A 27,231-nucleotide genomic window follows, 5' to 3' on the forward strand; every position below is an offset into this window, starting at 1 on the left:
TTAGTTCCAACTTGGAACCGAAAAAAATTATTAATTTATAGGTATTATTAATTTATTAAGTATTAGTTTATAGAGGTTCTACTCTATCTTTGAATATTGGAAATCATGTGATTGTGCAGTTCTTGTATATTATTATCATCTTGATCATCAACATAATGTTGAATTTTTTTCTTAGGTTTTAGTAAATACAATAAATAAATGTAGGGACTAAACTAACATAACAAATACAATAAATAAATAAATGTAGGGAAATATCATCTTGAATCTTGATCATCAACATAATATAAAAATATGGAGTCAAATATGGGTTGGAATAAAGTAGATTCGTCTCTTATGGCTGACTCAACGTTTGGACTTTGGACACACAAAGGCATACTGGTTTGGGTTTCTTTTTGAGGTTGTCCATTTTGGGCTTTTGTCTGAACTAGTTTATTTGACTTTGAATATTTTTACTTCGATCTTACGGAAAGAGTTTGTGATAAAAAAAAAAGTTTTTACAATATTCAAATGTTTCTTTCTCCAAAGACTGAAATTTTAGTATCTAGAAATGTTCTGAACCAACCAACTACTACTATTCTGTTATTTTCCTAACTGATTCAGGCCTTTCCAATAGATTTGAGAAATTATAAATTTTGTACAACAATGCTTCAGAGCTGATTGTGTGATTTCAGCAAAATTTATATGAGAAGTTGCTGTGTGATGAAGAGAGGGACGGTATTACAGATTTTTAGCTACTAGCACGTTTAAAATGTTCACGAATAAACCTCTCAGCGTGTGACGGGTACCTATCTCGGACATAAGCTCGAAGACACTTCTGGTACGAGAAATCTATCCATCCACCATCTGTTCTCACAACAAAGAGGCACCTCGAGTGCCTGAATTGAGGATGCCGATCAACCTGCCATTAACAAGTAGCCCCACTCATAAGTATTCCCAAGCACAGACAGAAAGCAAATGAAGAGTTGTGGATGGTTATAAACATGTATTTCTCTCACAACTTTAGATAAAAGCATTTATGTGAATCATCTATCTCTCATGGTGGTCCAAGAATATGCACAGTAACTCCAGATAACTCTATATGCGTAGAGCTTAAAGAAAAAGAGAGATCGATTCTCTCGAATTTACGTACCATTATAAAATCAAGACCGCAGCCAATTTTATCTTTCGAGTAGGGGTGATAAGCAAGAAGCTTTTCTATTATAATCTTCTCATCCTCAAATTCTAACCGTTCTCCATCAAAATACCTGTTTATCAAATAAGGAAAGCAGTTCACTCGGACTGTAGTACTATTAATTACACAAAAGGGCAAGTTATGCACTGCAGCTAGCTTCAAATATCAACAGTTCTCATTTGGCTATGGTTCCAGTATACTGAAGATACAAGAGCATCTATATCACTACATAAAGAACGCTTATTCTGCAATGACCATTATAATCCGATCAAGTTTCCAAGCAATAATAACGGCAGCAGGGAAAACTTCTCTACAACTACAAGTAGTATGGCCTCTTCACATAGCAGTTTGGTGACCTTAGGTCATGACTCCATGGATTCGTTCACATCAAAGGCCAAATAGTGTCTCAATGTTCATTAAGGCTTTGAATGGTTGTACGGTATGGTGTAAACCGGACAATGCATACCAATATTTTGGTATGCAAAACATTGGACTGTGGTATGGAGCAGATTAGTATGGAGTTTATATTAGTATGGAGCTTTTGAGGAGCAGAATGAAAAATGCAGACCAATAGTGAATTTACAATGATATGGAGTTGTACGCTCAAATGCATACTAGTATGGAGATTTTTAGTATGCAACAATGCATACTGGTATGCAATGGTGAATGGTAAATTAAATGCAGACTAATCCAATTTTAGTCTGCTCTGGAGCATACTGTACAACCATTCAAAGACTAAGTATATTGGAAGAATCTATGAGCCTATACCTTCTTCAGGATTAATCCAAACATGAAACAGCTACTGTAGAACATGAGGGATTCATTCCAAGTACTTCATGATCAATCAGAGAGATCAACCACAACCTAAACTTCGATTGAAATTGTAATTCTAAACATTGACACTACTCTATCTAACATAACACTTGAACCAATAACTACAATTCCACCAAAACTATCCCACGAAATTCGAATTTACCTATCCGAATGAAGAATTTCTTTAGCGAGAAGAGAAATAGGTTCGATATCTCGAAGTATCTCCGCCTCTAGATTCTTCCATTTCCGATAATCAGGATCTTCAAAACGCCAGCTGTTATCAACAACCGGCGACGCCGTATTCATAGCCGCACCGGATCGCTCCGCCGCAGAGTCGCCATTATCCTCGTAAAACTGTGGTTTATCAGCAAGCGAACACCATAAACGCCGACGCTGAGAGAGAAATCCACCAGCTACGATACCGACTTGATGACGGTGGTTTAAAAAACCGTTACGGAGGAGCGGAAGACTTCTGAGAAGGAGTAGCGAGGTCATCGACCACAATCAAGGAGAGAACAATAACGAGTTAAATTCCTAAGGACCTAATCTGTACAAGTCACTCGAAGAAGATGAGTTGGAGAGAATCTCAAAAAATAAGAAATTTGGGAAGAAGATAACGTTTCGTTCAGATTTTTGTCTCAGGTTACGAAGTTTGGCATCGAACCCGAGACGTTAAAGAAACCAACAGAGTGACTAAACCATCTGACGAAAGAGATTCTCTCGGCTTTTCCACAATAATTATTTTCATTTTTCCAAAAATTCCTGCCAAATCTGTGCCGTTAGATTGATCTTTAGATACTTCTATAAATATCTAAAACAAACAATCCAACGGCTCAGAGAACGCCGCTGCGTGTCAGTAATGTACATTACTCACCACCGAATCTTTCTCCTCTTTTCACTCTCCAGCTGGCCGAACCCACCGGGCTTTGCCCACTTTTCTCTCCTTCGCCCCACGAACGCAACTTGCTAAGTCGTTTAGTAAATTACTAAACAATACCCACGAAGATAGCTGACTTGGTCCTTCTCAATCCACGTGACTCCTTCTTTGTGCCTAATTTGGTAATTTCCTTAGCAACTAATCACCTACAACGAGATTACTGTTACAGAACCTGAACTCAAGACGTGTCGTGAAGAGATTCGCTGATATTTACACACGTGTCAAATGTTCGGTTGGAGAGATATTTATTAGAAGATCTAAAATATCTTGTTAACTCGTCCACGTTGGCACTAACACAAAAGGCCGATTTGGAATTAGATATTTCGCTTTTTCACTTATCTTTTTTGCTTTTTTTTCTTCTTTCCACTCAAAAGATATTTTAATTTCTCTCTTTTGAATCTTTTTTCTTCTCGTCGTCCGTCGTCTTCACAAACCAAACTTCTCCACGAAATATCTTTAGCTTTTTTTTCTCCGAAGAATCTGAGCTTCAAGAGGAGCTTAATCTCTACCTGAATTTCGAGAAATTAGAGAGTAAAAAAAAATGGGAGAAGAAGTGAGGATGAGCGATTACGATGTTTCCGGCGACGGAGATAGGGTTCTGGAATGGGAGATGGGATTACCAAGCGACGATGATTTAGCATCGCTTTCTTACTCTTTGATTCCGGTGAATCTGGCGATGGCGTTTAGTATCACACCTGAACGGAGCCGTACGGTTCAGGATGTGAATCGCGCATCGGAGACGACGCTCTCGTCTCTGCGAAGCGGATCTTCAGGTCCCAACACATCGTCGTCGAACAATAATAGCAACGCGGTGGAGGAGGAGGAAGATCGAGTCGGATCGAGTAGTCCTGGATCGGATTTTAAGAAGCAGAAGATATCTGACGGAGATGGAGACGGCGGTGGCGGTGTGGATCCGGATGCGGCGATGGCGGCGGAGGAAGGAGATTCAGGAACTGAAGATCTATCTGGGAAAACACTGAAACGACCTCGTTTAGTGTGGACGCCGCAGCTGCACAAGAGATTCGTTGATGTTGTGGCTCACTTAGGGATCAAAAACGCGGTTCCGAAGACGATCATGCAGCTGATGAACGTCGAAGGGCTAACTCGAGAGAACGTTGCTTCTCATCTCCAGAAGTATAGGCTTTACCTTAAAAGGATGCAGGGTTTGACTAACGAAGGTCCCTCTGCTTCGGATAAGCTCTTCTCTTCAACACCTGTGCCTCCACAGAGCTTTCAAGACATCGGTGGCGGTAACGGCCAGGGGAATGGATCGGCTGGACAACTTAGAGTGCCAATTCCAGTACCGTATGGAGGGCAGCCGATGATGCAGATGCCAGTTTATGCGCATCATATGGGTATGCAAGGGTTTCATCATCAGAATCAAGGTCATGATCCTTATCATCAGAACCATCATCATCATCATCATGGAGCTGGTGGAGCTGGATCTGGTGCATTTGAATCAAATCCGTATATGATGCAGCAGAATAAGTTTGGATCCATGGCTTCTTATCCTTCCGTTGGTGGTGGTAGCGCGAATGAGAATTAAAAACTGAGTCTTTAAGAAGATGTGGGGAAGAAGAGATAGGTGAGCTTGTTTTTGCTCGTGGAAGTCTGAGAAAATAGTGTCTTTTTGAGTACAGTTGGATTCTTACAAGATTTGATCGAATTTTCATCAAGTTTCTGTGTTTTTTTTTTTTTTTTTTTTTTTTTTTTTTTTTTTTTTACTATTAATGGTATATAATAAAAGTCTTAAGGCTTTTTTAATCACTTTGTTTGGTGGTTTTAACATCATCAACTAATAGTAGAATTTGATTTTTAAGAGTCTCGTACTAAGTTGAACTGTTCTTGACAAGTAGTATTCAAATTGCTCTCATGTGACTTGAGACCTAATGTAAATCCAGATCAGGTTTGATTCATCTTTGGAATTATAAACTCGTTCTGTAGATTGTTTCTTGAGAATTCAGAATTTAAGTAACTAACACTGAATACCTGTAAATGAGTTATGCTCTTAAGTCTTAACCCAAGAGAGCGCATATGTGTAATGTGGCTTGATATTGTTGGGTGCTGCACAAGTGTAACTTTTATAGTTTGCTTATAGAAAGATAGTCACCAAAGTGGTAGTTTTATACTTTCATGTTATTTGGTTTTGGTTTTCCTCATTGGGAAAGTCTTTATGATGAGTTTCCATTTCGACAAGATATATTAACAGTGAGCTTCTAGGTAGAATGAGCATCTCTCTGCTTTCGAAATAGTTAAGTTTATGTCCAATCATAGAATCGCTTTCTCTCATATGTTTCGTTTTCCTCAGTTAAATTCCATGTCTTCAGGTAGGTATCGTTATGCTTTTCGATATTATCTGCGTCTTTACAAGGCTTGATCATATTTGATTGTTGGTACAGGTTCTTGGCTTCTCGTACTTTTCCAGTTTGTCACATCTTTAGAAATTTCTTATCATATGCCGAGTTTTCCCACTCCAAGGAGAGATCAAACAAACATATCATGTTGAAGCTAAAGCAGTCAGTACTCTTGGAGCACCAATGCATACTTAAAGACTTCTTGACAAGTTTCATATACTCGTTTACTTTCTTGTGAGGTAACTCCCTTTTCCTGTAGGCATCTGGTTCGCATTGTTGTTAATTGTTTATTTCTTTGAGATGGCGTCAGACACAATCTTTTACTTTTTATTTACTTTGAAATTTATTAACCAATCCAATGTTTCAAAAGAGGCCATTTTTATAACAAATCTCTCTCTTCCTCATATCATATGACGACCTTTCTCTTTACTGATAACCTTACGATTGATTGGAGAGCCACTAGCCAATGAAAGTTTCCAACAAAAAGGTAGAAAGTGACATTCCAACAAAAGCAATAGCCTTTTTATTTTTCTTTTTCTTGCTGACATAGTGTTTTATTGGTTTTAGCCACGTAGGGTTCTACTTTGAGGTTTAGATAAATATTTTAAGCCCTCTTCGTCTACAATATAAGATCGTAATCTATTTATCACTTATATATGATTCGCAGAGCATCATACATTCAGTGACAAACCTTATCCTCCTATCACTTTTGTCTCCCCTGTGATTTATTTCTTATATAGTAGCAAGATTCTTCTAGAACAGAAAGGTGCATTTATTACTTAATATATCCACACAAGTAATTATTCTCTTCAACATTACTTTTTAACGTTGTGTGTTCAGTGTCAGATATGGTAAAGTAAAACAGAGACTAATTTCTAATTTTGCTTCATAGAGTCCTCATCAAGCGTACAAACTCTTCCAGCGAGCTGTGTGAAGAACCTCCACTTCTAACAGAGGCTCTAAGCTGCTCTTTCAAACTGAAAGCTATCTTCCTCATATCCTCTCCTTCTTCGTCCACCATTAACCTCTTAACAGCTCTCTCGACCACTCCTCTGTCTAGCTCACCCTCCACTTGAATCCCAGTTTTCCAAACACACTCCACGTATCTCGCGTTCACCTTTTGATCACTCGTAGATGGCCAGCAGATCATGGGAACTCCTTCGCTGATGCTTTCTAGTGTTGAGTTCCATCCACAATGGCTCCAAAATCCTCCTATTGCGTGATGAGCAAGTACTTTCTTCTGTGGAGCCCATTTCACAATGTAACCTCTATCCGAGACCGTCTTACTAAACTCTTTAGGCAAAGACTCTGTCCATTCTGAACCATGTATCGACCCTGGTGGGATCACCCATAAAAAGTGTTGGTTGCTAGCAGCCAATCCCAAAGCAGTTTCCATCACCTCACTGATTTCCATCAAAGCTAAGCTTCCCATGCCTATGTATATCACCGAGTTTACCCTTTGTTTGTTCAACCATTCGATATAGCTCTTGTTCTCTGCAAGCAGACTTGTGGGAACAGAGGCCTATGAAAGGAAGAGCTATGAAACCTAGTAAATACTTGTAAGAGGAGGTTCAAAAGTGTATCTTCATTCATCGAAGTTAGGTTTTACATCACATTGTCCTTTTATAGTGGAGCAATGATAAACCTAATGATTACAAGCTAGATGGATTGTAGACAAGTGTCATCATCAAAAACAGACTGTTGGTGACGCTAAAGGACTAAACATGTTCCTCATTTGGATTGTAGTATGAGCTGGCCTTGGATCCTTGACCGTACGGGAAGAATACGCGGTGAGAGACTTTCCTCTGTTACCGTTGGAGACTGAAGCTAGTTGGACATAAGCAACAGCAGTGGGCTTTACTTCCATTGAGCCCATTTTAGCTTGTTGTTGGACTGAACTTGGGTCTATACATCTTACATCCCTCGCAAACTTTGGGTGGGCTATGAGACCACACCAAGTTTGAACAGTAGATCAGCAAAAACTTGAACTGGCAGAGATTTTGTAAAAATGTCAACAAGTTGGTGAGCTGCAGGAATGTGATAAACAACCAAAGTGCCTTCTGCAACCTGCTCCCGAACATAGTGGTAGTGCACTTTGAAGTGCTTAGTCTTCTTGTGAAGCGTTGGATTTGCAGAAAGATACACAGCAGATAGGTTATCACAATATAACTTAGGTGCATGAGTGAGTGGCATCCCAACATTATCCAAAAGGTCTTTCAACCAGGTTACTTCAGCTGCCGTATCAGAGAGGCAACGATACTCAGCCTCGGTGGAGCTGCGAGATACTGAAGTCTGTCGTTTTGCAGACCATGAAATTAGATTCTTACCAAGAAATGTGCAGAACCCACCGGTTGATCTACTTGTTGTTGGACATCCTGCATAATCGCTGTCACTGTAGGCACGCAATGTCGAGTCACTGTCATTGGAGTAGGAGATGCCATAGTCGATGGTCCCCTTTATATAACGGAGTATACATTTCAATAGGCTGAAATCTGCTACTGTTGGCGAGTGCATTCTTTGACACACAAGATTCACTGCAAACTGTATATCTGGACGCGTAAGAGTAAGATATTGTAACTTCCCAGCTAAGCTTCGAAACAGAGTCGGTTGATCAAAAGACTCTTCCTGCCCTTTCACCTTTTGGAGCTCCAAAGGAAGTGGAGTTGAAGCTGGGGCACATTCAGCCATCCCAGCAGCAAGAAGAAGATCCTCAACATACTTGTGCTGATTAAGAAATAACCCTGCAGAGTGATAGTGAGCTTGTATTCCAAGAAGATAACTCAACCTGCCCATATCTTTCATCCGAAACTCTTGACTTAAAGAATGAAGTAACTCATCAATCAGTTGAGGATTGTTCCCAGTTAAGGCCATGTAATCCACATAAAGTAACAGGATGATGAGATTGTTGTCTTTAAGATAGACAAAGAGTGAAGGATCCTTAAAGCTGCACTCAAAACCAAACTGCAAAAGAAATTTACTGAATTTATCATACCATGCTCGAGGAGCTTGTTTTAATCCGTACACTGCTTTATTGAGCTTCCATACATGCGACGGATGATCACTATCGGCGAATCCAGGAGGTTGGTTCATATACATCGTCTCATTTAAATCGCCGTGTAGAAAGGCGTTTTTGACATCTAGCTGTTTGATCTCCCACTTGTGAGCTGTTGCAGCATGAAGAACCATACAAACTGTTGCATTTCGAACTACTGGACTATATGTTTCAAAAAAATCAACTCCTTCTTCTTGATCATACCCTTTGGCTACCAGACAAGCCCTCAATTTGTCCAAGCTCCCATCAGCCTTAAGTTTTGCTTTGAAGACCCATCTGCAACCGAGTACGTTCATATCTTGTTGATATGGAACCAAATTGAAAGTGTTCGTTTCCACAAATGACTCAACTTTATCACCCATTGATGCAGTCCATCCTGGGTGTTTTAGAGCCAAAGCTACTGTTTTAGGCTCTTTGACAGTGGTGTGAGTGGCATTAAGAGCATATTTTGGGTTTGGTTTTCGAACACCATCCTTTCCTCTAGTTATCATAGGATGATCGTTGACAGTAGTCTGCAGTGGAGGGAAATCTTCCTCTGAGAAAAGTGAAGCCTCGCTTGACGAACCTTCATCCGTGTGTGTAGTGTCTGAATCAGAAGTTGTGTTTACAGGATCTGACTCAGAACTTGTAGTTACAGGACCTACAACCTCTGCAACCGGAGGAACCAGAGTTTGTTGTTGGACTGAACTTGACACTGAAATCTCTGGTGGAGCAAGAGGTTGATCCGGATTACTTGATGGAGTTAGAAAGCTTTGTTGCCAGGCAGACAGTAGCGGGCTTGTTGTTGGAGGGAGAAGATTAGAGTAAGCATCGATAAAGGGAAAAATAGTTTCATCAAAGAGCACATGCCGATTGATGTACACACGTCCTGTTGGAGGATAGACACACCTATAACCCTTGTACTTGTCGTTATAGCCAAGAAACACACACTTAAGTGACTTTGGATCAAACTTGTTTCCACCATAAGCACGCAGTGTGGGATAGCAAGCACTACCAAACACGCGAAGAGACGAGTAATCCGGTTTTTCAGAGAACAAAATTCATAAGGACTTTGAAAAGACTTGTGAGCAGACGAAGGCAGCCGATTGCTAAGATAATTTGCAGTGAAAAAGGCTTCAACCCAATATTGTTGTGGAACTTTGCTTTTAAACATCATGTTGAGTCCTAGTTCAGTTAAATGTCGATGTTTTCTTTCAGCTAAGCCATTTTGTTGTGGCGTGTGAGGGCACAATATTAGTTGTTTGATCCCACAATTTGCAAGGTGATTGACAAATTGAGTACTGATAAATTCACCACCACCATCACACTGAAACATCTTGATTTTTTCACTAAACTGATTCTCAACAAGACTTTGGAAAAGAAGAAAAACTGAGTAGAAATCATATTTATTCTTCAATGGATAAAACCAACAATATCGAGAGTAGTTGTCAACAAAGATAACATAATATCTGAACCCTTGAGTAGAGGTGACAGGAGCAGGAGCCCAAAAATCACAATGTAGCCTCTCAAGAGGTTTACTAACTACAAAAGTAGAAGAAGAGAAAGGAAGTTGAGCACTCTTGCCAAGCCTACAAGACTCACAAAGCTTGTTGGTACGTTTATTGACTGAGATTACTGCAGTTGATGATAAGTGTTGAAGAATCTCTGCACTTGGATGCCCTAACCTTTGATGCCAAACCTCATCACTAGTTGAAAGCTGATGTGTTGAGTAAAAAGCACTGAAAGCAAGGTTGTCCAACACATAATGATCCTTACTCCTGTTTCCGGTTGTGAGGAGCTGCTTGGTATGCTTGTCCTTTACACGCACACTATCAGAGTCAAACTTAATCGTGCAAGGATAATCGGAGCATAACTTTGATACAAACAAAAGAGACTGAGTGACATTAGGACAGACAAGAACATCATTCAGAGGAAGGAATTTACCTGTCAAAGTCTGCAGTGGGACTGATCCAATGTGCGTGATAGGTATAAAATCACCATTTCTAACCATGGCCGAATCGTTTTCATTATATGGTTGTGATTGTTGAAGATTTGTTGTTGAGTTCGTGATATGAGCAGTTGAACCACTATATGGAAGCCACTCAGTCCCATTGTGATGTTCACCTTCTGAAACCCGCATAGCCGCAAGAGCAGTAGGTAGTTCAGGAGATTGAAAGTCTTCATTGTAACGATTGTAACATTTGGCAGCATTGTGGCCATATTTGCCACAAATCTGACAGGTAGGCTGAGAGGAAGCACTATTCTGATTACTCCCGTGTTGTTGAAAACCTCGACCCCTGGTAGAGTAGTTACCTCTTCCTCTATAACCATTTCGAGAACCAGATCGTCCTCCTCTGTTGTTGGAAGATCCCCTGTCAAAGTATGTTTTCTCAGCTTGAAAGGCAAGGTGTGGTGTGACTGATGGAGCAGCAGAGTAAGTCTTCAGCTTGTCATCAAACGCAATAACTTTGAAAACAACATCCTCATAGCAAGGACCAGGCACTGTATCCATAGAATGTTCAATCACAGTAGCAACTGACTCATATTCTTTTCCTAAACCAGTTAACAAGCCATGTATCTTCTCTAGATCAGTCATAGGAAATCCTATAGAGTCGAACTGATCAAACACTTGCTTTAGCTCACTCAGATATTCATCCATAGAGCAACCATATTTGAGACAAGCACGCAGCCTATTCTACAGTTTGAATTTCCTAGTAGTAGAAACTCGATTAAATTTCTTAGCAAGAGCAGACCATACCTCTTGAGCAGAGTGCATACCATAGACTGCGCGAAGTGCCGGTTCAGACAGAGAACCAAAGATCCACGCCATAACCAGTTGGTCATTACGAACCCATTTCGCTAACTCTGGATTCGACTCTATAGTAACACCCGCAGGACCAGTAACAGAACGAGTTGCATCTGGACGCGAGATTGAGCCATCAATGTAACCAAGTAGCATTTGAGGTAAGAGGAAAGACTCAAATTGAGTCTTCCATAGCAAGTAGTTGGACTCATTAAGTTTGACGGTCACAACTTGAAAAATAGAAAGAGGAGCGGAAGAAAAAGATTCAGTTGTAGCCATTGAGGAGTATTACCGGTGCTCTGATACCATGAAAGGAATAGTTATGAAACCTAGTAAATACTTGTAAGAGGAGGCTCAAAAGTGTATCTTCATTCATCGAAGTTAGGTTTTACATCACATTGTCCTTTTATAGTGGAGCAATGATAAACCTAATGATTACAAACTAGATGGATTGTACACAAGTGTCGTCATCAAAAACAGACTGTTGGTGACGCTAAAGGACTGAACATGTTCCTCATTTGGATTGTAGTATGAGCTGGCCTTGGATCCTTGACCGTACGGGAAGAACATGCGGTGAGAGACTTTCCTCTGTTACCGTTGGAGACTGAAGCTAGTTGGACATAAGCAACAGCAGTGGGCTTTACTTCCATTGAGCCCATTTTAGCTTGTTGTTGGACTGAACTTGGGTCTATACATCTTACAGCCTATAGGATACACTGGAATCTCTAGCTGTTTTTGCAGAAAAGACAGAGATGAGCTCTCTAGGCAGCTCGCTGTGTTGATTATCACAGTGGAAGCTGTACGTTTGTCAACTGAATTCGTATACAACTCCATTGTGCTTTCTAGTGATGCAAATCGTGAAACCGGAAAGTCTTTATATCTCAGGGGATGAAACTCTGGAACTAGCTCATCCTGTTGCCCTTTGGGTTCTGCGAAAAGGTCAAAACCATAGTGATACAACATTATAGAGACTTAGGAAAACCCGAAACAGAGAATTTGAGAGTACGTTTCAAGTCAGCCAGGTCATTGTTTGCATAGAGTTTGTCAAATACGGAGCGAGAAGCAAAAGCCGTGGCACATGTTGTGCTGAAAATGACAGTTGGAAGCTTAAACTCCTTGGCGCAGCTTCAGCAAAGTACATGAACCCATTCTAGATAACACATGAGATCTCATTACCTTGTTGCAGCAGCAACTGACACAAACAGTTCTTGAAGCTCACCTGACACTCTTTGTTGAGCTTAAGCAGAAACCGTAGTGCTCCGTGATCCTTCAAAGCAGACTCCAGTAAGCTTTCTGGGATAGTGAAAAACTGGAAATCAGTGAAGTCATCTGAAGGAATAAAGTGATTGAACTTGGTTTGAATCACTGTGATTGTGAAACCCTTAGAGTGAAGGCTCTTCGCAAGTTGTGTCATTGGAGATATATGTCCTTGAGCTGGAACTGGAACCAGGACTAGTCGTCTCCTCCCCTGATTCTCCTCCATTTCGGGTCCTAAGATTTTCATCTATGAGATTTATTCAAAGAAGTATGTTTCTACTATAAATATCAGATTGTCAGACTCGTGGACATTAATTTATCTGTGTTATGTGAAGCATGTGGTAGATGGTGTATGCTTCATCTTCTTGGTGCGCCTCTTGTTTCAACTCTTCAATTATTTTGTTAGAGAGTAACCAAATACCAAAATAAAAAGATGCTTTTGTCCTCTTGTTTCATTTAATTGGCTCTTTTGTGATGCAACAATTATATATTGAGCAAACTGCCAAGAGAGATACTTGTGTTTGATACTTTGATGCAACAATTATTTATTGCTTTTTTATTCGCATAAAAAAACCACATACTTTAAATTTTTGCAAGATCTAACTTGATCTACACAATTCAACCATCTCTGATAATAGATGTCGTTCAACATCTTTACTTTGTCTTCAAGTACTTGACAAGCTCATCAAAAGCGTTGTATGAGGTACCCCCACTTTTCACAGAGGCTTTGAGCTTCTCTTTTAGAACGAGGGCTCTCTCCTGCATCCTGGCTCCTTCACCGTCCACCATCAACCTCTTCACAGCTCTCTCAACCTCTCCTCTATCCACTTTACTACCTTCAACCTGGAACCCTATTCTCCAAACACTTTCTATATACATTGCGTTCAACTTCTGCTCGCCATGAAAGGGCCTACAAAATCATTGGAACTCCTTCTGATATGCTCTCAAGTATTGAGTTCCATCCACAGTGGCTCCAGAAGCCTCCCACTGCGGGATGTCCAAGTACTTTAATCTGTGGTGCCCATTTTACAATGTATCCTCCTCTTTCTGAGACCATCGTACTGACTTCCTCTGGCAATGACTCGGAGCCATGTCGGATGACCCATAAAAAAGGTTGGTTACTATCACACAACCCCCAAGCCATCTCCAAAAGTTCCTTGGTGACCATGTCAAATATGCCTCCCAGGCTTATGTCTATCACTGACCTCGGTTTCTGCTTGTTCAGCCATTCAGTGCAGCTCCTGTCCTCTTCAAGTAAGCTACAAGGTGGGGAAGGTGTCATGTGAAGAGGGCCTATATGGTAGATCGGAATTCCAATGTATTGTTCCAACCATGACAGAGACGAGTTCTCAAGGCAGCTCACCGTGTTGATGATAACAGCAAAAGCTGTTCTTTTGTTCGTGACTTCCCTACAGACTTCAAGAACTTGTTCTAGTGGCCCCATTCCTGAAACCGGTAGGTCTTTGTATCGTAATGGATACAAACTTTCCACCACCTGGTCTTGCATTTCAGGATCTACAAAAAAAAGAAAAGTTAGGTGAAACAAATGGTTTCGGGATGGGTTATTAAGCTGGTTTTAAGCACCTTCCATGTCTTCCAAGAACTTCTCGGCATTGAGTTCGCTTAGTACACATCAGGAAGCGTAATTTGTAGCACTATTAGCGCTGAAGATGACACTGGGAAGGTTGAACTCCTTAGCTGCTGCTGCACAGAAGTACATGAACTCGTCGTAGATGATACATGCAATATCATTGCCTTGTTGCAGCAACAACGTAACTGAGCTATAAAGTCCTTGAAGCTTGCCTCACTTGTTCTGTTGAGCTTTTTCCCAAACTCGATTGGTCCAAGTTTCTCGTATTCAGACTCTGGTAAGCTTTCTTTGATGGTGACAAACTCAGGGAAGTGTTGAGAAGAAGAGCTTACTTGATTGAAGTGTCCCTCAACAACTGTAATAGAGAAACCAGTGGAGTAAAGGGCTTTCCCAAGTTGCATCATTGGAGTTACATGACCTTGTGCTGGAACTGGAACTAACACTATCCTTCTCTCAGCTTCCTTATTCCATTGCTTAACTTATTCGGCTATTTCTCTCTTGCTCTTTCTATCGTTTCAAGTTGCATTGCGGAACATCTTTAAATAACTGATCCAACTTACTACTATTATTGAAAATTAATTTGCATGGGCGTTTAGTAAAAGGAAGAAAATGACATTTATTTAACTCTAAGGAAAACGTGCATGTTTCCTTTTTGTTGGTGGAAGCCACCTAAGCTAACTCAATTATTGCATGAGAGTCCTTGGTGGAAGCCACCTAAGCTAACTCAATTACAGCATGAGAGTCCAAAGAGTTGATATATACAGCGTGACCATTTTCCACACTACATATTTTTCTACTACTAGAAAGTATAAACCAGTATTAATTCAGTAAATTCGAATATTTTTTATTAATATTTCATGAAATTGTTTTGGTGTGTTGAGAGCACAGCAGACTAGCTAATGTAATTAACTTTCATTTAAACTAGTTTTTACACTACGGATCTATTATTTTGTTGATATATATACTGTTAACGGTCGTAAATAGAGTTTTGTAGATATTTTTGATTCGCAAGTTGAGAATATACATTTTACGATTTGTTAGTTATGATTTAAGAATAAATGATCTGGCATATTCTTATTATGATTCTCAATTGATATTATTGGATTAATAGTGTATATTTAAAGCTAATAAGATCTTATCAAATATGTAATCGTTTATTAAACGCAAATTAGATATTTCCTAAGATGTATTCATCTTGAATTAGTTGCTATATTATAGGGATGTGATTAAGAGGATGTGATTACATAAATTAGGTTATCAATTCTTTTTGTCAAATTCAGTCATAAAAATTCGGCATGCAAATTAGATATTTCCTAAGATACAATGGGCATTAATTGACATTAATTGGATGTAAATAAGTATGCTATGAATTAAAAACCAGCCCAAAATATTCGGCAATCTTAAGGAAGATCCGAATAATTGAATCGGTTATAATTTTAGTTAAAAACCTGACTCGAAGTTGGCAAAAAGTGATGGCACCCTATTGTACTCCAAAAATGTATTCCGAACTCTATATGTGGATATACTTGTTTGGTTACAAATATCCTAAGACAATTTTTAATATATATCTGTTTATAAAAATTCAAATCATATTATATGCTGAAAAAAATCTAAAATTTTATTAACTTTATGTACTGAATAGTAATTAAAATAATTAAATATAAGATTAAATAAAAATGAAAGGAGAATTATATTTTAATCTAACATATTTATTTAAATTAGATAGATATATTTTAGGAAATTAATATTATCAAATAAGGAAATGATTGTGTTTGGTTATAAGGAATGTAGAGAATTTAGTTGAGACTTGTTTGGATACAAAGATAAGAGAGGATGACACAAAAATGTAGTTCAAAAATGTTAAGATAGATAAAGAAATTGGCATATAAGTGTCAATTCAATTTCCAAAAATTTACACAATGATGACTTACAATCAGTCTCATACTAAATTATGATATGTGTATATATAGTTCGAGTCCAGAAATTAATTTGATCCGGGACAATAATATTGCACCTTAAGTAAAAAAATTAAAGATCATATTTTTCTAAAAACTTAATAAAACAGAAGTGTTTATACTGTTACCAAAAAAAAAAAAAAAATTGGGGTTTGTGTATGTAAGAAATGGAGTTTATAATTTTAGGGCTGTGCTTAGTTATGTACTTATGTTTTATCCATGATTATGTTTCTGTCTTTAACTAAGTGCCTACTAACGCCTTACGGGGTCAGAGCACTTGCAGCCTATTTTTTCTCAAGTTTTATTTAAGGGCAGAGGCTATCATATTACTTTGATTTGATGTTTTCTTATAATGATGCAACAATGACAAGACAAAAATATTTTGTTTTCTAGTGAACAAGTATGTAAAAAAGATGGAATCATGGACTTGATATATGAAATCAACAAAATTTATCTCTTGGAGTACACAGCTTGTAAGCAGGATGGGAAGGCTTACCGTAGGAAAGCAAAGACACCGCAATGCACATAGATCTTTCGACTCATTGATATATAGTGTTTTTATCAGTTTTGAGTATTTGTTTTCTCTTTTATATATTTTATTTAGTCAAAACATGTTTTTGGAGTTTTTATTTCTTTATCGAGTTTTTATGGATTGTAAGATACTTTAAAGAAAAATGAGTAATTGTGAATAAAAACAAGCATATGATATGATATGATATGGATGTTGGTTGTTGAACAAGAAAACAAGTATATGAGAGACCCACATCGCTAAGCAACGAAGTCTAAACTGGCAAGTTCACGTAAAAACCCGCCTATTTGAGAGATCCATCGAGATAAGTAAAAGCGTCTAAACCAGCATGTATATGTACAAACTTGTCTGTCTAAGAAACCCGCCAGTCTGATATACGAATGACTGCGATAATGCCCTAAGCAGGCTAACTTTTTACCTCATTTCGAGACACTATAAATACATTTTCTTATTTTCTTAAAAACCTAAGTTGGAATTTAGATTCATTCTACGCTTTATTTTCTAGCTAGTTTTCATCTCTTTTCACTATAAGCAACCTTGGGATAAGAATCCATCCTCTTTGACAAATTAGAGAAGATTTCTAAATCCTTTTACTTTATTATCAATTCGATCATGATTTCTTTCATATATTTTGTGTTATTTTCTGCAACATGAGTGAGTAGTTTCCTTATTGGGTTTTAGGGTTCCAATTAGGAGATTCAGTGAATTGATGTTTTAATTGTTGTTTAGAGTTCTCAACCATATGTTCTTTGATTCACATGATCTTAATGATAAAGTAGGATTGATCACCTTGTTTTAAACTCTAGATTTTTCTGTGCATCAAAAGTGTTCGATAGTGTGACGCCAGATATATCATAATTTTTAGGTGTTTTTAGTCATGATATAAGTCTTATTTATAGAGTCTTTTTGGTATTTTTAAAGTCTTTTGAGTCTTTATAGGATTTAGCATGGATGGGAGCTAAATATGAAGATTTGGAGCTTAATCAAGCATTGAGGATGAGCTACGAAGTTGAGAGGCGAATTCAGAAGTCTGCATCGATCGATGCAGTGTCCACAAGACAAATAAGAAGTTTTCCCACAAGTTTTGAAGATTTACAAAGCTGCCCCAAAGTTTCCATATTTGCATCATTAGCACCTGGACGTGTTTTTGGAATATTTATATGATTTTTATGATCATTGTTTAGACCTAAGCTTTATTTTTCCCTGCAAATTTTGAGTGAAAACCCTGAGAGATTTTTAAAGAGTTTTTGGAGAGAAGAATCAAGACTCCTTCAGAGAAGATTCATCACTCCTTTTCTTCTACCTTTAATCTCTTAATGCTAACTATTTTATTCATGATTTGTGTTCTTACAATTATGTCTGAGTAGATCTGCTTGTTGGGTTTTGGGTTTTTCATTAGGGATTTCATGGATTGTTAGATTGATTAATTGTTTGGATTCATTATCTTTCTTGTTCTTCACCATAGGTTGTTCTTAATGCTAGATCTTTGATTAGTCATATGGATTTTGATCTTAGGATTATTAATTAATATGAGAATATAATTGATTTTCCTGACAAAAACCTTTGGTGAGAAAAATTACTTCTTGCAAAGAGATTTGATTTAGTAATTTTGTGAACTTATCTAAACTTGATTTTATTGCTGGTTTTTAACTTGAATTTTGCAAAGAGATTTGGATTTTCGGATTTTATAAACTTAGATAATATTTGCAGTGAGAACTGATTTATTTTACAATTGTGTTTAGAGTTCAAGGACGGTGCTTAATTATTGAATCCTGCTTGCTTAATTAATTGATCCAATTTTCCATGATTTCCTGAGAATTTCCCTAGGCATAGCGTTTCATCCATCTGAATTTACCTCTCTTTTATTTTCTGTTTTTGCATTGCTATTTAAATTATAATTTTGGTTTAGCATAATTAAAAGATTAATAAATCTATTGTGTGATCTAGAGTCTCTGTGGATTCGATCCCTAAGTACTACAATTGATCTCTTAATTTGAGAGAGTAGCTCTAGGGTAAATTTGAGCATATCAAATTTTGGCGCCGTTGCCGGGGATCGAACTCGGGTCACCCGCGTGACACGCTTTTGTTTCTTTTCTCTTGTGTGCTTCAGGTACATGCCTAAGCCTAGCACCAGGAAAAATCCTACTGGTCCAGTTGTGAAGCTTACAAATCAAGAGTTAGGACAACTAGAGCGTGAAAACACAAAAGCAGCCAAATCAGTGAAGATGGTCAAAACACTCATATTGAGACCTGATGAGGCTGAAGTTTTGAGGGATCAAGAGGGTCATGTGTACAACGAGCAAGGCCAGAAACTTGATGCTGAAGGACGAGTTATTCAGGAAGAACTTATCGTGGTTGAGGATGATGCATGTGGCGTCAAGCGACGCAACGATGGCATCGATCGACGCAACCAAGACGGCATCGACCGACGCAACATTGGCGTCAAACGACGCAATGCCAGAAACGGTGCGAATGGTGCAGATTTGGAAGGTCACAACCAACAGAACCATTAGGCTAGACGGGACAACAATGGAGAGCTTGTCAGGACCAGACTTGTTCTATGAGAACCGCTCCACAATTGTCCCTCCTCCATTTCCCAGGAATGATTTTGAGCTTAAGCCTGCATACTTTGCTCTTGTTGGACAAAGCCCTTTCCAGAATCTGCCACATGAGAAGCCCTTAGACCACATTGAGCACTTTGAGGATATAGTCACCAGCATCAAGGCTAATGGAGCCACAGAGGACTATCTCTACTGCAAGCTCTTCCCCTATTCTCTTGTTGGGGAAGCTTCTCATTGGCTAAGGCAACTTAAACCAGGATCTCTGAAGACCTGGAATGACATCAAGGTGGCATTTTGAACTACTTCTATGATGATGCGATGTCTGATGAGCTGAGGATTAAGCTCTCCACCTTTAGACAAGGACCTGCTGAATCTTACAAAGCTGCTTGGGTGAGGTTCAAAGTATATCAGAGAGACTGTCCGCATCATGGTTTCTCAGAGGTGCAGTTGATTAGCATCTTTTTTAGCAGTATTGACTGGAGGTATCAGATGGCTTTGGATGCTGCTAGCGATAGGAATTTCAAGACAAGGTATCCAGATGAAGCTGAACAATTGATTGAAAGGCTAGCATCAAGCAACAGTATCAAGAATGCAGATGTAGTGACCCTCACTAAGGGCAGAAATCCCAAAATAAAAGTTCGGAGAAATGGCCTGGATAAGACTTAGGGAGGAAGAGGAAGAAAAACAAAGAAGAAAGGCCGAAGAAAAATACGCGAGTTGGAGAATGGCCAAGCCAAGACCAAAGTGGCTGGATGTACGATCGAGACCTTAAGACTGATCGGGAGTTGGCGGTTTATGCGGAAAACTGCGTATGCGGAAGAGACGGTCTAGTACAAAGAACGACAGTACGGTCCGAGAAGTGCTGGAGGGAAGGACCTAAGGGAGATGGACCAAGAGTTGTCCGAGAAAAGATTGAGAGAGTACGGAGGAACCGAACGCAGTCCAGACCAAGACCGACCCATGGCCGAGAGATGTCCGAACGATACCATACGTGCCGTACGGTCGGACAGGACGATTTTTCCGCAGGAAGAGGAGATAGTGACGGCATAATCATTGTGTTCTTATGAGTTGGGCCAATAAAATTTCATGCAAGGAAGAGTGCATTTCACACGCCACATGCAAGCTCATGTGCGCCAAGTGGCGGGCGATTGGCTTACACGCGCCACATGCAAGCTCATGCTTGCCATTTGTCAAATAGCACTAAGGGAAGAGAGGGGGTGTGCTCGACCTATAAAAATAACCCTTGAGATCATTTTTCTCTCATTTTCGGAAACCCTAAACACTCAAAGCTCGGTTTTTGCTCTCAAATCCAAGAGAAGAGAGAGTTGCTCGGAGGGTGAATCTGTTGAGACAAGGGGGGGGGGGGGAGACGCTGTTGCGGACTAGGAGAGAATTGAGGAAGAGTTGCTGTGAAGTCGCGGTGGACGCAAGAAGAGGGAGTTGTCTGATCCACGGTGCAGTGAAGTCCAACCATCATCCGTTGCCCCAATGTGAGTTCTGTGGTAATTGTGTGTGGAGTGCTGCATTGATCTTTAGATCCTTACACATACTCCTTTGCGTGATACATTTAGACTAGATTCATGTTAGAATCACTTTAAGTTAATGCATGCGAAATATGGTAGGATTCAAGCTAAATTCATGTTTAAATGCACATAGAATTTGAGCTAGGAATCACCATGCGAAAATGAACTTGGATGCATTTTAAAGTAAGTTGGACTTGCTTAAAATTTGGATGAAAGGGTTTGCATGCATGGTTAAATTGGAAGGATTTTATTTGCAATATTTCTTGCTTAAAATCGATTGCATGCATGAATTAAATTGGTGAAGCTTGTTTGCAATTTTTATTGCATAATTTTGGTTGAGGTTAACTTCCATGCGTAAATGGACTTAAAAGATTTAAAGGGTTAAATCGCTTAAAAATTGGCTTGCATGCATAAATGGACTTAAAGGATTTATATGGGTTAAATCACTTAAAATTGGTTTGCATGCATAATTGAACTTGTTGCATTAAGTTGCTTAAAGTGGTTGCATGCTTGTAGGACAATCTAAGTTGCATGAATTGTCATTCTTGTTGCTTGTTGATTGTTGCATGTTCTCTTGCTTGATTTTCCTTCTTGTTATGCTTGATTTTCTTGCTTGAGTTGTTGGTGTATTTTAGCTAAGTCTCTCGAATTTGTTTCTTGAGTCGTAGCTAGAATAGTGTAGTCGATCTTTTGTTCCAAATATTGTTTGTCTCGCAAGATTTCCCGATGACCACTCGCGCGGGACAATGTCACGGCTAGCTAGCTACTAGCGTGACCGCTACATGACGATGTAGCATTTGTGTGGGCTCATGCTGGTTACCTTTGTGGTTTCAGCATGGGAAATGTTGTGGAACGGAACAGATTATCGAGGGCCCTTAGGTGAAAGAGTCTAGAGTATTTCAAGTGTTCCTTGTTTTATTCTAGTCGTCTTTGCGAGTTGTGTAAGAGTTAAGAGTCTAAAGTGGTCAAGTAATCCTTGTTCCCTTTAGTCGTCTTTTTCTGCGAATAGCGAGTGTAGATCGTCCGAGTTGAGTCGTGTCGTTCTAACCTCTCTCGCTTGTTTGTTGTTTATAACTTTCGCGATTGTTTCTGTTGCGTTGCTTTGATTGCTTGTTGGCTTCTTTGCCTTGCTTGTTTCCTTTGCCTGTTGGGGTAGTCGGGTTGGAGAACTAGAATCCTGTTTAGGAAAGGGGTGCCCAGGCTCACTGAGTAATCTTAGATTACTCATGATATTATTTTGTCTTGCAGGAAGCCTAAGTGAGTCTAGAGCTGGAGCAAACATTAGGGTACCGGATAGGGTTTTCTGTGTTCTTTGTAAAACCCTATATTTTCCTAAATGATATGTGTAAAATTATCCGACTATCTATGTATATTTCTTTGATGACTTATTTTCCAATAAAATGAATTATTAAAGTAATATATTCGGATTTCGGGAAAACAAGGCAAGTTGCAAATGGTACTCGGCCTTGTCCGGGTCAACACAACGCGTGCGGGACGCAAGGGTTGCAAAGCCTAAGTGAACCTTGGCCGCGGGTTTAGTCGCGTCCAGGAGGACTGGTCGGGAAGCTGCAGCTTCTGTCCCTCGACCAGACCACCAGGGTGCGGTTCCCACACATGTGGCGTTCCGGTGCCGTCCGCGGTCCTGTCCAGCCGTACGGCGGTTCGGGGGCGTTACAATGGTGGTATTAGAGCGGTGTTTTCGAACCTGCGAGCACTTGTGCATTTCAAAGTTTTATCGAGTAATGTGTTGCAAAAACACAAATTTTATCCGGTTGTTTGCTTGTCTAGTTGTAAGTTAAACCTTAGAAGGGGTTAGCATCTGACCTTCTTTTGTGTGGGTTTAGATGTCTTCAGGTGATTCAGGTTGCGGGGATGGTTCAGGAGAAGAGGGGCCAAGACATGAGGGTTATGAGTATCACAATGGGTATTTGTCGACGGAGTCAGAAAGTAGTCACGGGCCAATTGATCCGAACACTTGGAGTGTGGATTGGCGATTAGTCGGAGACGATGACAACCTGTCTATTGAGACCGATCCATCCGAGTGTCTGGACGGATCAGAAGAAGTGGAAGTGGATCATGATGATCAGACGGTTGTGTTGGAGATTGGGGAGCCAAGTCGTATCCAAGTCAGGATAGATGCTCAAGGAAGTTTTCAAACTGTCCAATCGGAGATCATGGAGAGGCGGAAGTTGAGCTCGCCGATAAGTTACAAAAGTTATTGTTGGAACTTGTGGAGGATCAATACGATGATATTAATCCCGAAGATTATATGAGAGAGTACCCGGAGGCAGTCGAGAGGATTTTGAACTTCTTGACGGAGGTGTATGCACCAGGAAAAGAAGCTGCTGCTAGTGGAAATGGGGTAACACCCGAGACTGGGGGTACCAGTGCGGGACAACCGGTGGAGGAGAGACCGGAGACGGTTACAAGAATTCTTCGTATGTTGAACGAATTGCACTCACCAGAGAGAACAAGTGGAGTTGAAGGTGAGCCTATAGTACCGGAAGCCGAGAGGAAAGAGAATCCAGGTGACGGAGAATCTAAGTCCGAGGAGCGGACGACGAGAAGGGAGGAATTTGAGGAGGTGATCGAGATTTTGTCAAGCGAGGACGAGGGGATACCGACCTTGGTGGTAGAACCAAGGAGTGATCAAGAAACGATACCGAGAGATGGAAACCAAGAAGCTGACGTAAGTGTGGAACATAGAGAGGACGCGAGACCAAGGACCAGTTCAAGCCGAGATGTAAGAGACCAAGGTGGACCAGATCAAGTGGTGCCAGACCTAGTAGTACTAGACCAGGTTGTGCCGAGGCACAACAGTCCTATTCGAGCCATACCTTTGCGGATGGTGTTAGCTGATCAAGAGGAGGAACCAAGAGACCTGGAATGGGAGAGGATCTCCGAGTTAAGGAGATTGAACCGAGGGCATGTAAGATTCGAGGAAGGAGAGAGCAGTTCAAAGAGGCCGAGGATGACATATAAGGAGATGCAATGGAGAGATCAGCCGGACGCGCAGTCTAAGACTTCGCAACCGAGAGGCCGACTAAGGACTAGAGCCACTGCCCGAAAGAGAGTGGTGTATCCGAACCAAGTCAATATGAGGAATCAACCTTATTGCGATCTGTGCGAGGGAGTTGGACATTGGACTAGGAACTGTTGGAGGAAAGCGCTTAGACGTATGTTGTCCCCAAAGAATGCGGAGTGTGAAGACTGTGGGATGCGAGGGTACTTTGCCTATCATTGTCCGAACCCAGATTACATGAGGCATTCGAGGCCTTGTGATTAGTGTGGGATACCGGGACACTTGAATAATCATTGCTGGAGAGCAATACCGCAGCGTCCGTTGATCCCAGATCATATTATCTGTACCGAGAGTGGGAGGAGTGGACATTTCACTCATAGCTGTCCGGACCGAGTTGTGCGAGAGGGAGAGAAACCATCAAGCCAACTTGTGCATACGGGGGAGAACCCGTTAGCCCGAGCTGTTAGAGATGAAAAGAACCCGATGAATCAAGCTGGAACCTCATTGTTTGTTGCCTCTATCTCGACCGAGTCTCCCGCTGAACCGGGAACTGATGGGCTGGCTAGGGCGTGTGTGTGCAGTTGCAAAGAGTGTACCAAGCGCAGGAACCGGTAGAATGGTTGGGAGTAAGGGAAGTTTTCCTTTAAGGTTTGCGTGTAAGGGTTGGATAGTTTTCCTAGTGTTGTAAGCTTCTAGACTTAACTTTTGTTATGTTTGTCTAGGATCCAAACCCTTGAAGTATCGGCTAAGTGGTGTAGAACCTCTGTACCTTTCTTCGTTTGTAAAGTACTTTGTGTTCTTTAGCCGTGTTTTTGGTGTTGTTGTGTTGTTGTGTGCTAATCTTTGCTTGTTTAACTGCTTACTTTGATTTCCTTGAGTTTTATAGGTTGCATAGTTAATTATTTTCATAATTAGCTTGCATCAGCGTGATTGATGAGGATTCACGTAAGTCACCACAAAACGCGATTAGACAAAACAAAAGAAGTCCAAGAAAGGTTCAAGAAAGTTCCACCAAGAAAGGGCAACCAGTTAAAAAAAAAAAAAAAAAAGAGCAAAAAGAGAGAAATGATGGAGGAAGATGAGGCAAATCCTAAGAAATCGGAAGAGCAAAAGAGCGGTGCAAATCAATCGAAAATGGCAAAACAAATTGAGAAGGTCGAACCAAGTATGAGCAAGAAAATTCCAAAAAAAAAAATAAAAATAAAAGGTGCAAGAAGATGATGCGTAGAAGGAGAAGAAGAAGCATTATTATGCTAAGTAAGGGCGAAGAAAAAGCATTATTATGCTAAGTGGCAAGAGATGAGTAAGGTTTATCAAACCACACCTCATGAGTAAAGGAGCTAGAAGAAGTTGGGTGAAGTAAGAAGTCGATCAAGGAAGGTTAAAGCATAGACTATGTTTTGAAACCAGTAAGGTTCCGCTGAATCGAGCATGGCGAGGAGTTGGTGGAGATATGGGAATTGAACAAGAAGTTCGCAAATGGAGGCAAACATTGAAGATGGAGAAGTCAATAATTTCTACCAAGATCATTTGAACAAGTCCAGAGTTGAAGTCAATCAAGGACAATGAAGATATAAGTCAAGAAAAAGGAGTTCAATTAGTCGGGGAGAGAAGCTAAGTGAAGCTGAAGAAATCAGGAAAAAGTTGAAGACCTATGGAGCGCAAAGTTAAAAAAGCCAAGAGAAGTATCAAGCATAAGTTGAAGAAAGAGAAGTATTGAGTCGAAAAATCTAAAGAAGTGGACAAGTCATGGTACAATAAGGAAAAAGCCTTCGTACTTGAAGAGTTTGAAAATATGAGGAACCAAGTGGATGCTGGAGATGAAGAAGCTTTCCAAAAGCATCAGCCAATGGTGTAAGCGGATCAAGTGTCGAATGGAGTAAGGCTATGTCAACAAGAAAGCCAAGGAGAAGTGAGGGAAGTTTAGTCTTCCAAGAGTAATTCAATGAACATATTAATGTGATGGTAATCACAAGACGAGGACGCAGGTGTCAGGAAGTATCGACAACACAAGAAAAGAAGGAGAAGGCCTGAGAATTCGGGGACGAATTCTTATAAGGGGGGAGAATGTAGTGACCCTCACTAAGGGCAGAAATCCCAAAATAAAAGTTCGGAGAAATGGCCAGGATAAGACTTAGGGAGGAAGAGGAAGAAAAACAAAGAAGAAAGGCCAAAGGAAGACCGAGGAAAAATACGCGAGTTGGAGAATGGCCAAGCCAAGACCAAAGTGGCCGGATGTACGATCGAGACCTTAAGACCGATCGGGAGTTGGCGGTTTATGCGGAAAACTGCGTATGCGGAAGAGACGGTCTAGTACCAAGAAAGACAGTACGGTCCGAGAAGTGCCGGAAGGGACGGGAAGGACCGAAGGGAGAAAGGACCGAGAGTTGTCCGAGAAAAGATCGAGGGAGTCCGGAGGAACCGAACGCAGTCTGGACCAAGACCGACCCATGGCCGAGAGATATCCGAACGATACCGTACATGCCATACAATAAGACAGGACGATTTTGCCGTAGGAAGAGGAGATAGTGGCGGCATAATTATTGTGTTCTTATGATTTGGGCCAATAAAATTTCATGCAAGGGAGAGTGCATTTCACGCGCCACATGCAAGCTCATGTGCGCCAAGTGGCGGGCGATTGGCTTACACGCGCGACAGGCAAGCACATGCTTGCCATTTGTCAAATCGCACTAAGGGAAGAGAGGGGGTGTGCTCGACCTATAAAAAGGACCCTTGAGATCATTTTTCTCTCATTTTCGAAAACCCTAAACACTCAAAGCTCGGTTTTTGCTCTCAAATCCAAGAGAAGAGAGAGTTGCTCGGAGGGTGAATCTGTTGAGACAAGGGGGGGGGGGGGGAGACGCTGTTGCGGACTAGGAGAGAATTGAGGAAGAGTTGCTGTGAAGTCGCGGTGGATGCAAGAAGAGGGAGTTGTCTGATCCGCGGTGCAGTGAAGTCCAACCATCATCCGTTGCCCCAATGTGAGTTCTGTGGTAATTGTGTGTGGAGTGCTACATTGATCTTTAGATCCTTGCACATACTCCTTTGTGTGATGCAATTAGACTAGATTCATGTTAGAATCAGTTTAAGTTAATGCATGTGAAATATGGTAGGATTCATGCTTAATTCATGTTTAAATGCACATAGAATTTGAGCTAGGAATCACCATGCGAAAATGAACTTGGATGCATTTTAGAGTAAGTTGGACTTGCTTAAAATTTGGATGAAAGGGTTTGCATGCATGGTTAAATTGGAAGGATTTTATTTGCAATATTTCTTGCTTAAAATCGATTGCATGCATGAATTAAATTGGTGAAGCTTGTTTGCAGTTTTATTGCATAATTTTGGTTGAGGTTAACTTGCATGCATAAATGGACTTAAAGGATTTAAAGGGTTAAATCGCTTAAAAATTGGCTTGCATGCATAAATGGACTTAAAGGATTTAAATGGGTTAAATCGCTTAAAATTGGTTTGCATGCATAATTGAACTTGTTGCATTAAGTTGCTTAAGTTGCTTAAAGTGGTTGCATGCTTGTAGGACAATCTAAGTTGCATGAATTGTCATTCTTGTTGCTTGTTGATTGTTGCATGTTCTCTTGCTTAATTTTCTTGCTTGTTATGCTTGATTTTCTTGCTTGAGTTGTTGGTGTATTTTAGCTAAGTCTCTCGAATTTGTTTCTTGAA

At 40.2% G+C, this 27,231-nt stretch overlaps 3 protein-coding genes, 1 non-coding gene and 2 pseudogenes across 7 annotated transcripts; 1 reads left to right on the plus strand and 5 right to left on the minus strand.

The window, feature by feature from the left end:
- Positions 1-582: 582 nt before the first annotated feature.
- Positions 583-2,747, minus strand: LOC104780474 (protein DCL homolog, chloroplastic). Its single transcript, XM_010504975.3, has 3 exons — positions 2,148-2,747; positions 1,130-1,244; positions 583-898 (listed from the first exon to the last, which is right to left on the minus strand). Exons 1-3 carry the CDS (start codon positions 2,477-2,479, stop codon positions 728-730), a joined length of 618 nt encoding a protein of 205 aa, XP_010503277.1. The 5' UTR covers positions 2,480-2,747; the 3' UTR covers positions 583-727.
- Positions 2,748-3,213: 466 nt separating this feature from the next.
- LOC104780475 (transcription factor LUX) lies at positions 3,214-16,651 on the plus strand. Of its 2 annotated transcripts, none has more exons than XM_087510292.1 (3): positions 3,214-4,506; positions 5,321-5,514; positions 6,168-12,812. In XM_087510292.1, the coding sequence occupies exon 1, from the start codon at positions 3,463-3,465 to the stop codon at positions 4,465-4,467; it is 1,005 nt and encodes a 334-aa protein (XP_087366418.1). In that variant the 5' UTR covers positions 3,214-3,462; the 3' UTR covers positions 4,468-4,506; positions 5,321-5,514; positions 6,168-12,812. The 2 variants fall into 2 exon arrangements, with proteins under 2 accessions (XP_087366418.1, XP_087366419.1); XM_087510293.1 differs by lacking the exon at positions 6,168-12,812 and adding an exon at positions 16,306-16,651 and having other exon boundaries at positions 3,245-4,506.
- On the minus strand, positions 6,030-7,151 carry LOC104783840 (flavonol 3-O-glucosyltransferase UGT76E12 pseudogene; annotated as a pseudogene). Its single transcript, XR_015596301.1, has 2 exons — positions 6,975-7,151; positions 6,030-6,797 (listed from the first exon to the last, which is right to left on the minus strand). The product of XR_015596301.1 is annotated as a flavonol 3-O-glucosyltransferase UGT76E12 pseudogene (transcript).
- On the minus strand, positions 11,770-12,592 carry LOC104783842 (UDP-glycosyltransferase 76E11). Its single transcript, XM_087509412.1, has 2 exons — positions 12,286-12,592; positions 11,770-12,038 (listed from the first exon to the last, which is right to left on the minus strand). Exons 1-2 carry the CDS (start codon positions 12,590-12,592, stop codon positions 11,770-11,772), a joined length of 576 nt encoding a protein of 191 aa, XP_087365538.1.
- On the minus strand, positions 12,895-14,494 carry LOC104780476 (UDP-glycosyltransferase 76E6-like; annotated as a pseudogene). Its single transcript, XR_015596818.1, has 2 exons — positions 13,951-14,494; positions 12,895-13,881 (listed from the first exon to the last, which is right to left on the minus strand). The product of XR_015596818.1 is annotated as a UDP-glycosyltransferase 76E6-like (transcript).
- Positions 16,652-19,329: 2,678 nt separating the features above from the next.
- LOC147945925 (small nucleolar RNA R71) lies at positions 19,330-19,436 on the minus strand. Its single transcript, XR_015597925.1, has one exon. It is a non-coding gene; the product is annotated as a small nucleolar RNA R71 (small nucleolar RNA).
- Between the last annotated feature and the right edge of the window lie 7,795 nt (positions 19,437-27,231).

Source organism: Camelina sativa, chromosome 4 (assembly GCF_030686135.1).
Source record: "Camelina sativa cultivar CO46 ecotype springtype chromosome 4, ASM3068613v1".
In the NCBI taxonomy this organism is placed as follows: Eukaryota; Viridiplantae; Streptophyta; class Magnoliopsida; order Brassicales; family Brassicaceae; genus Camelina; species Camelina sativa.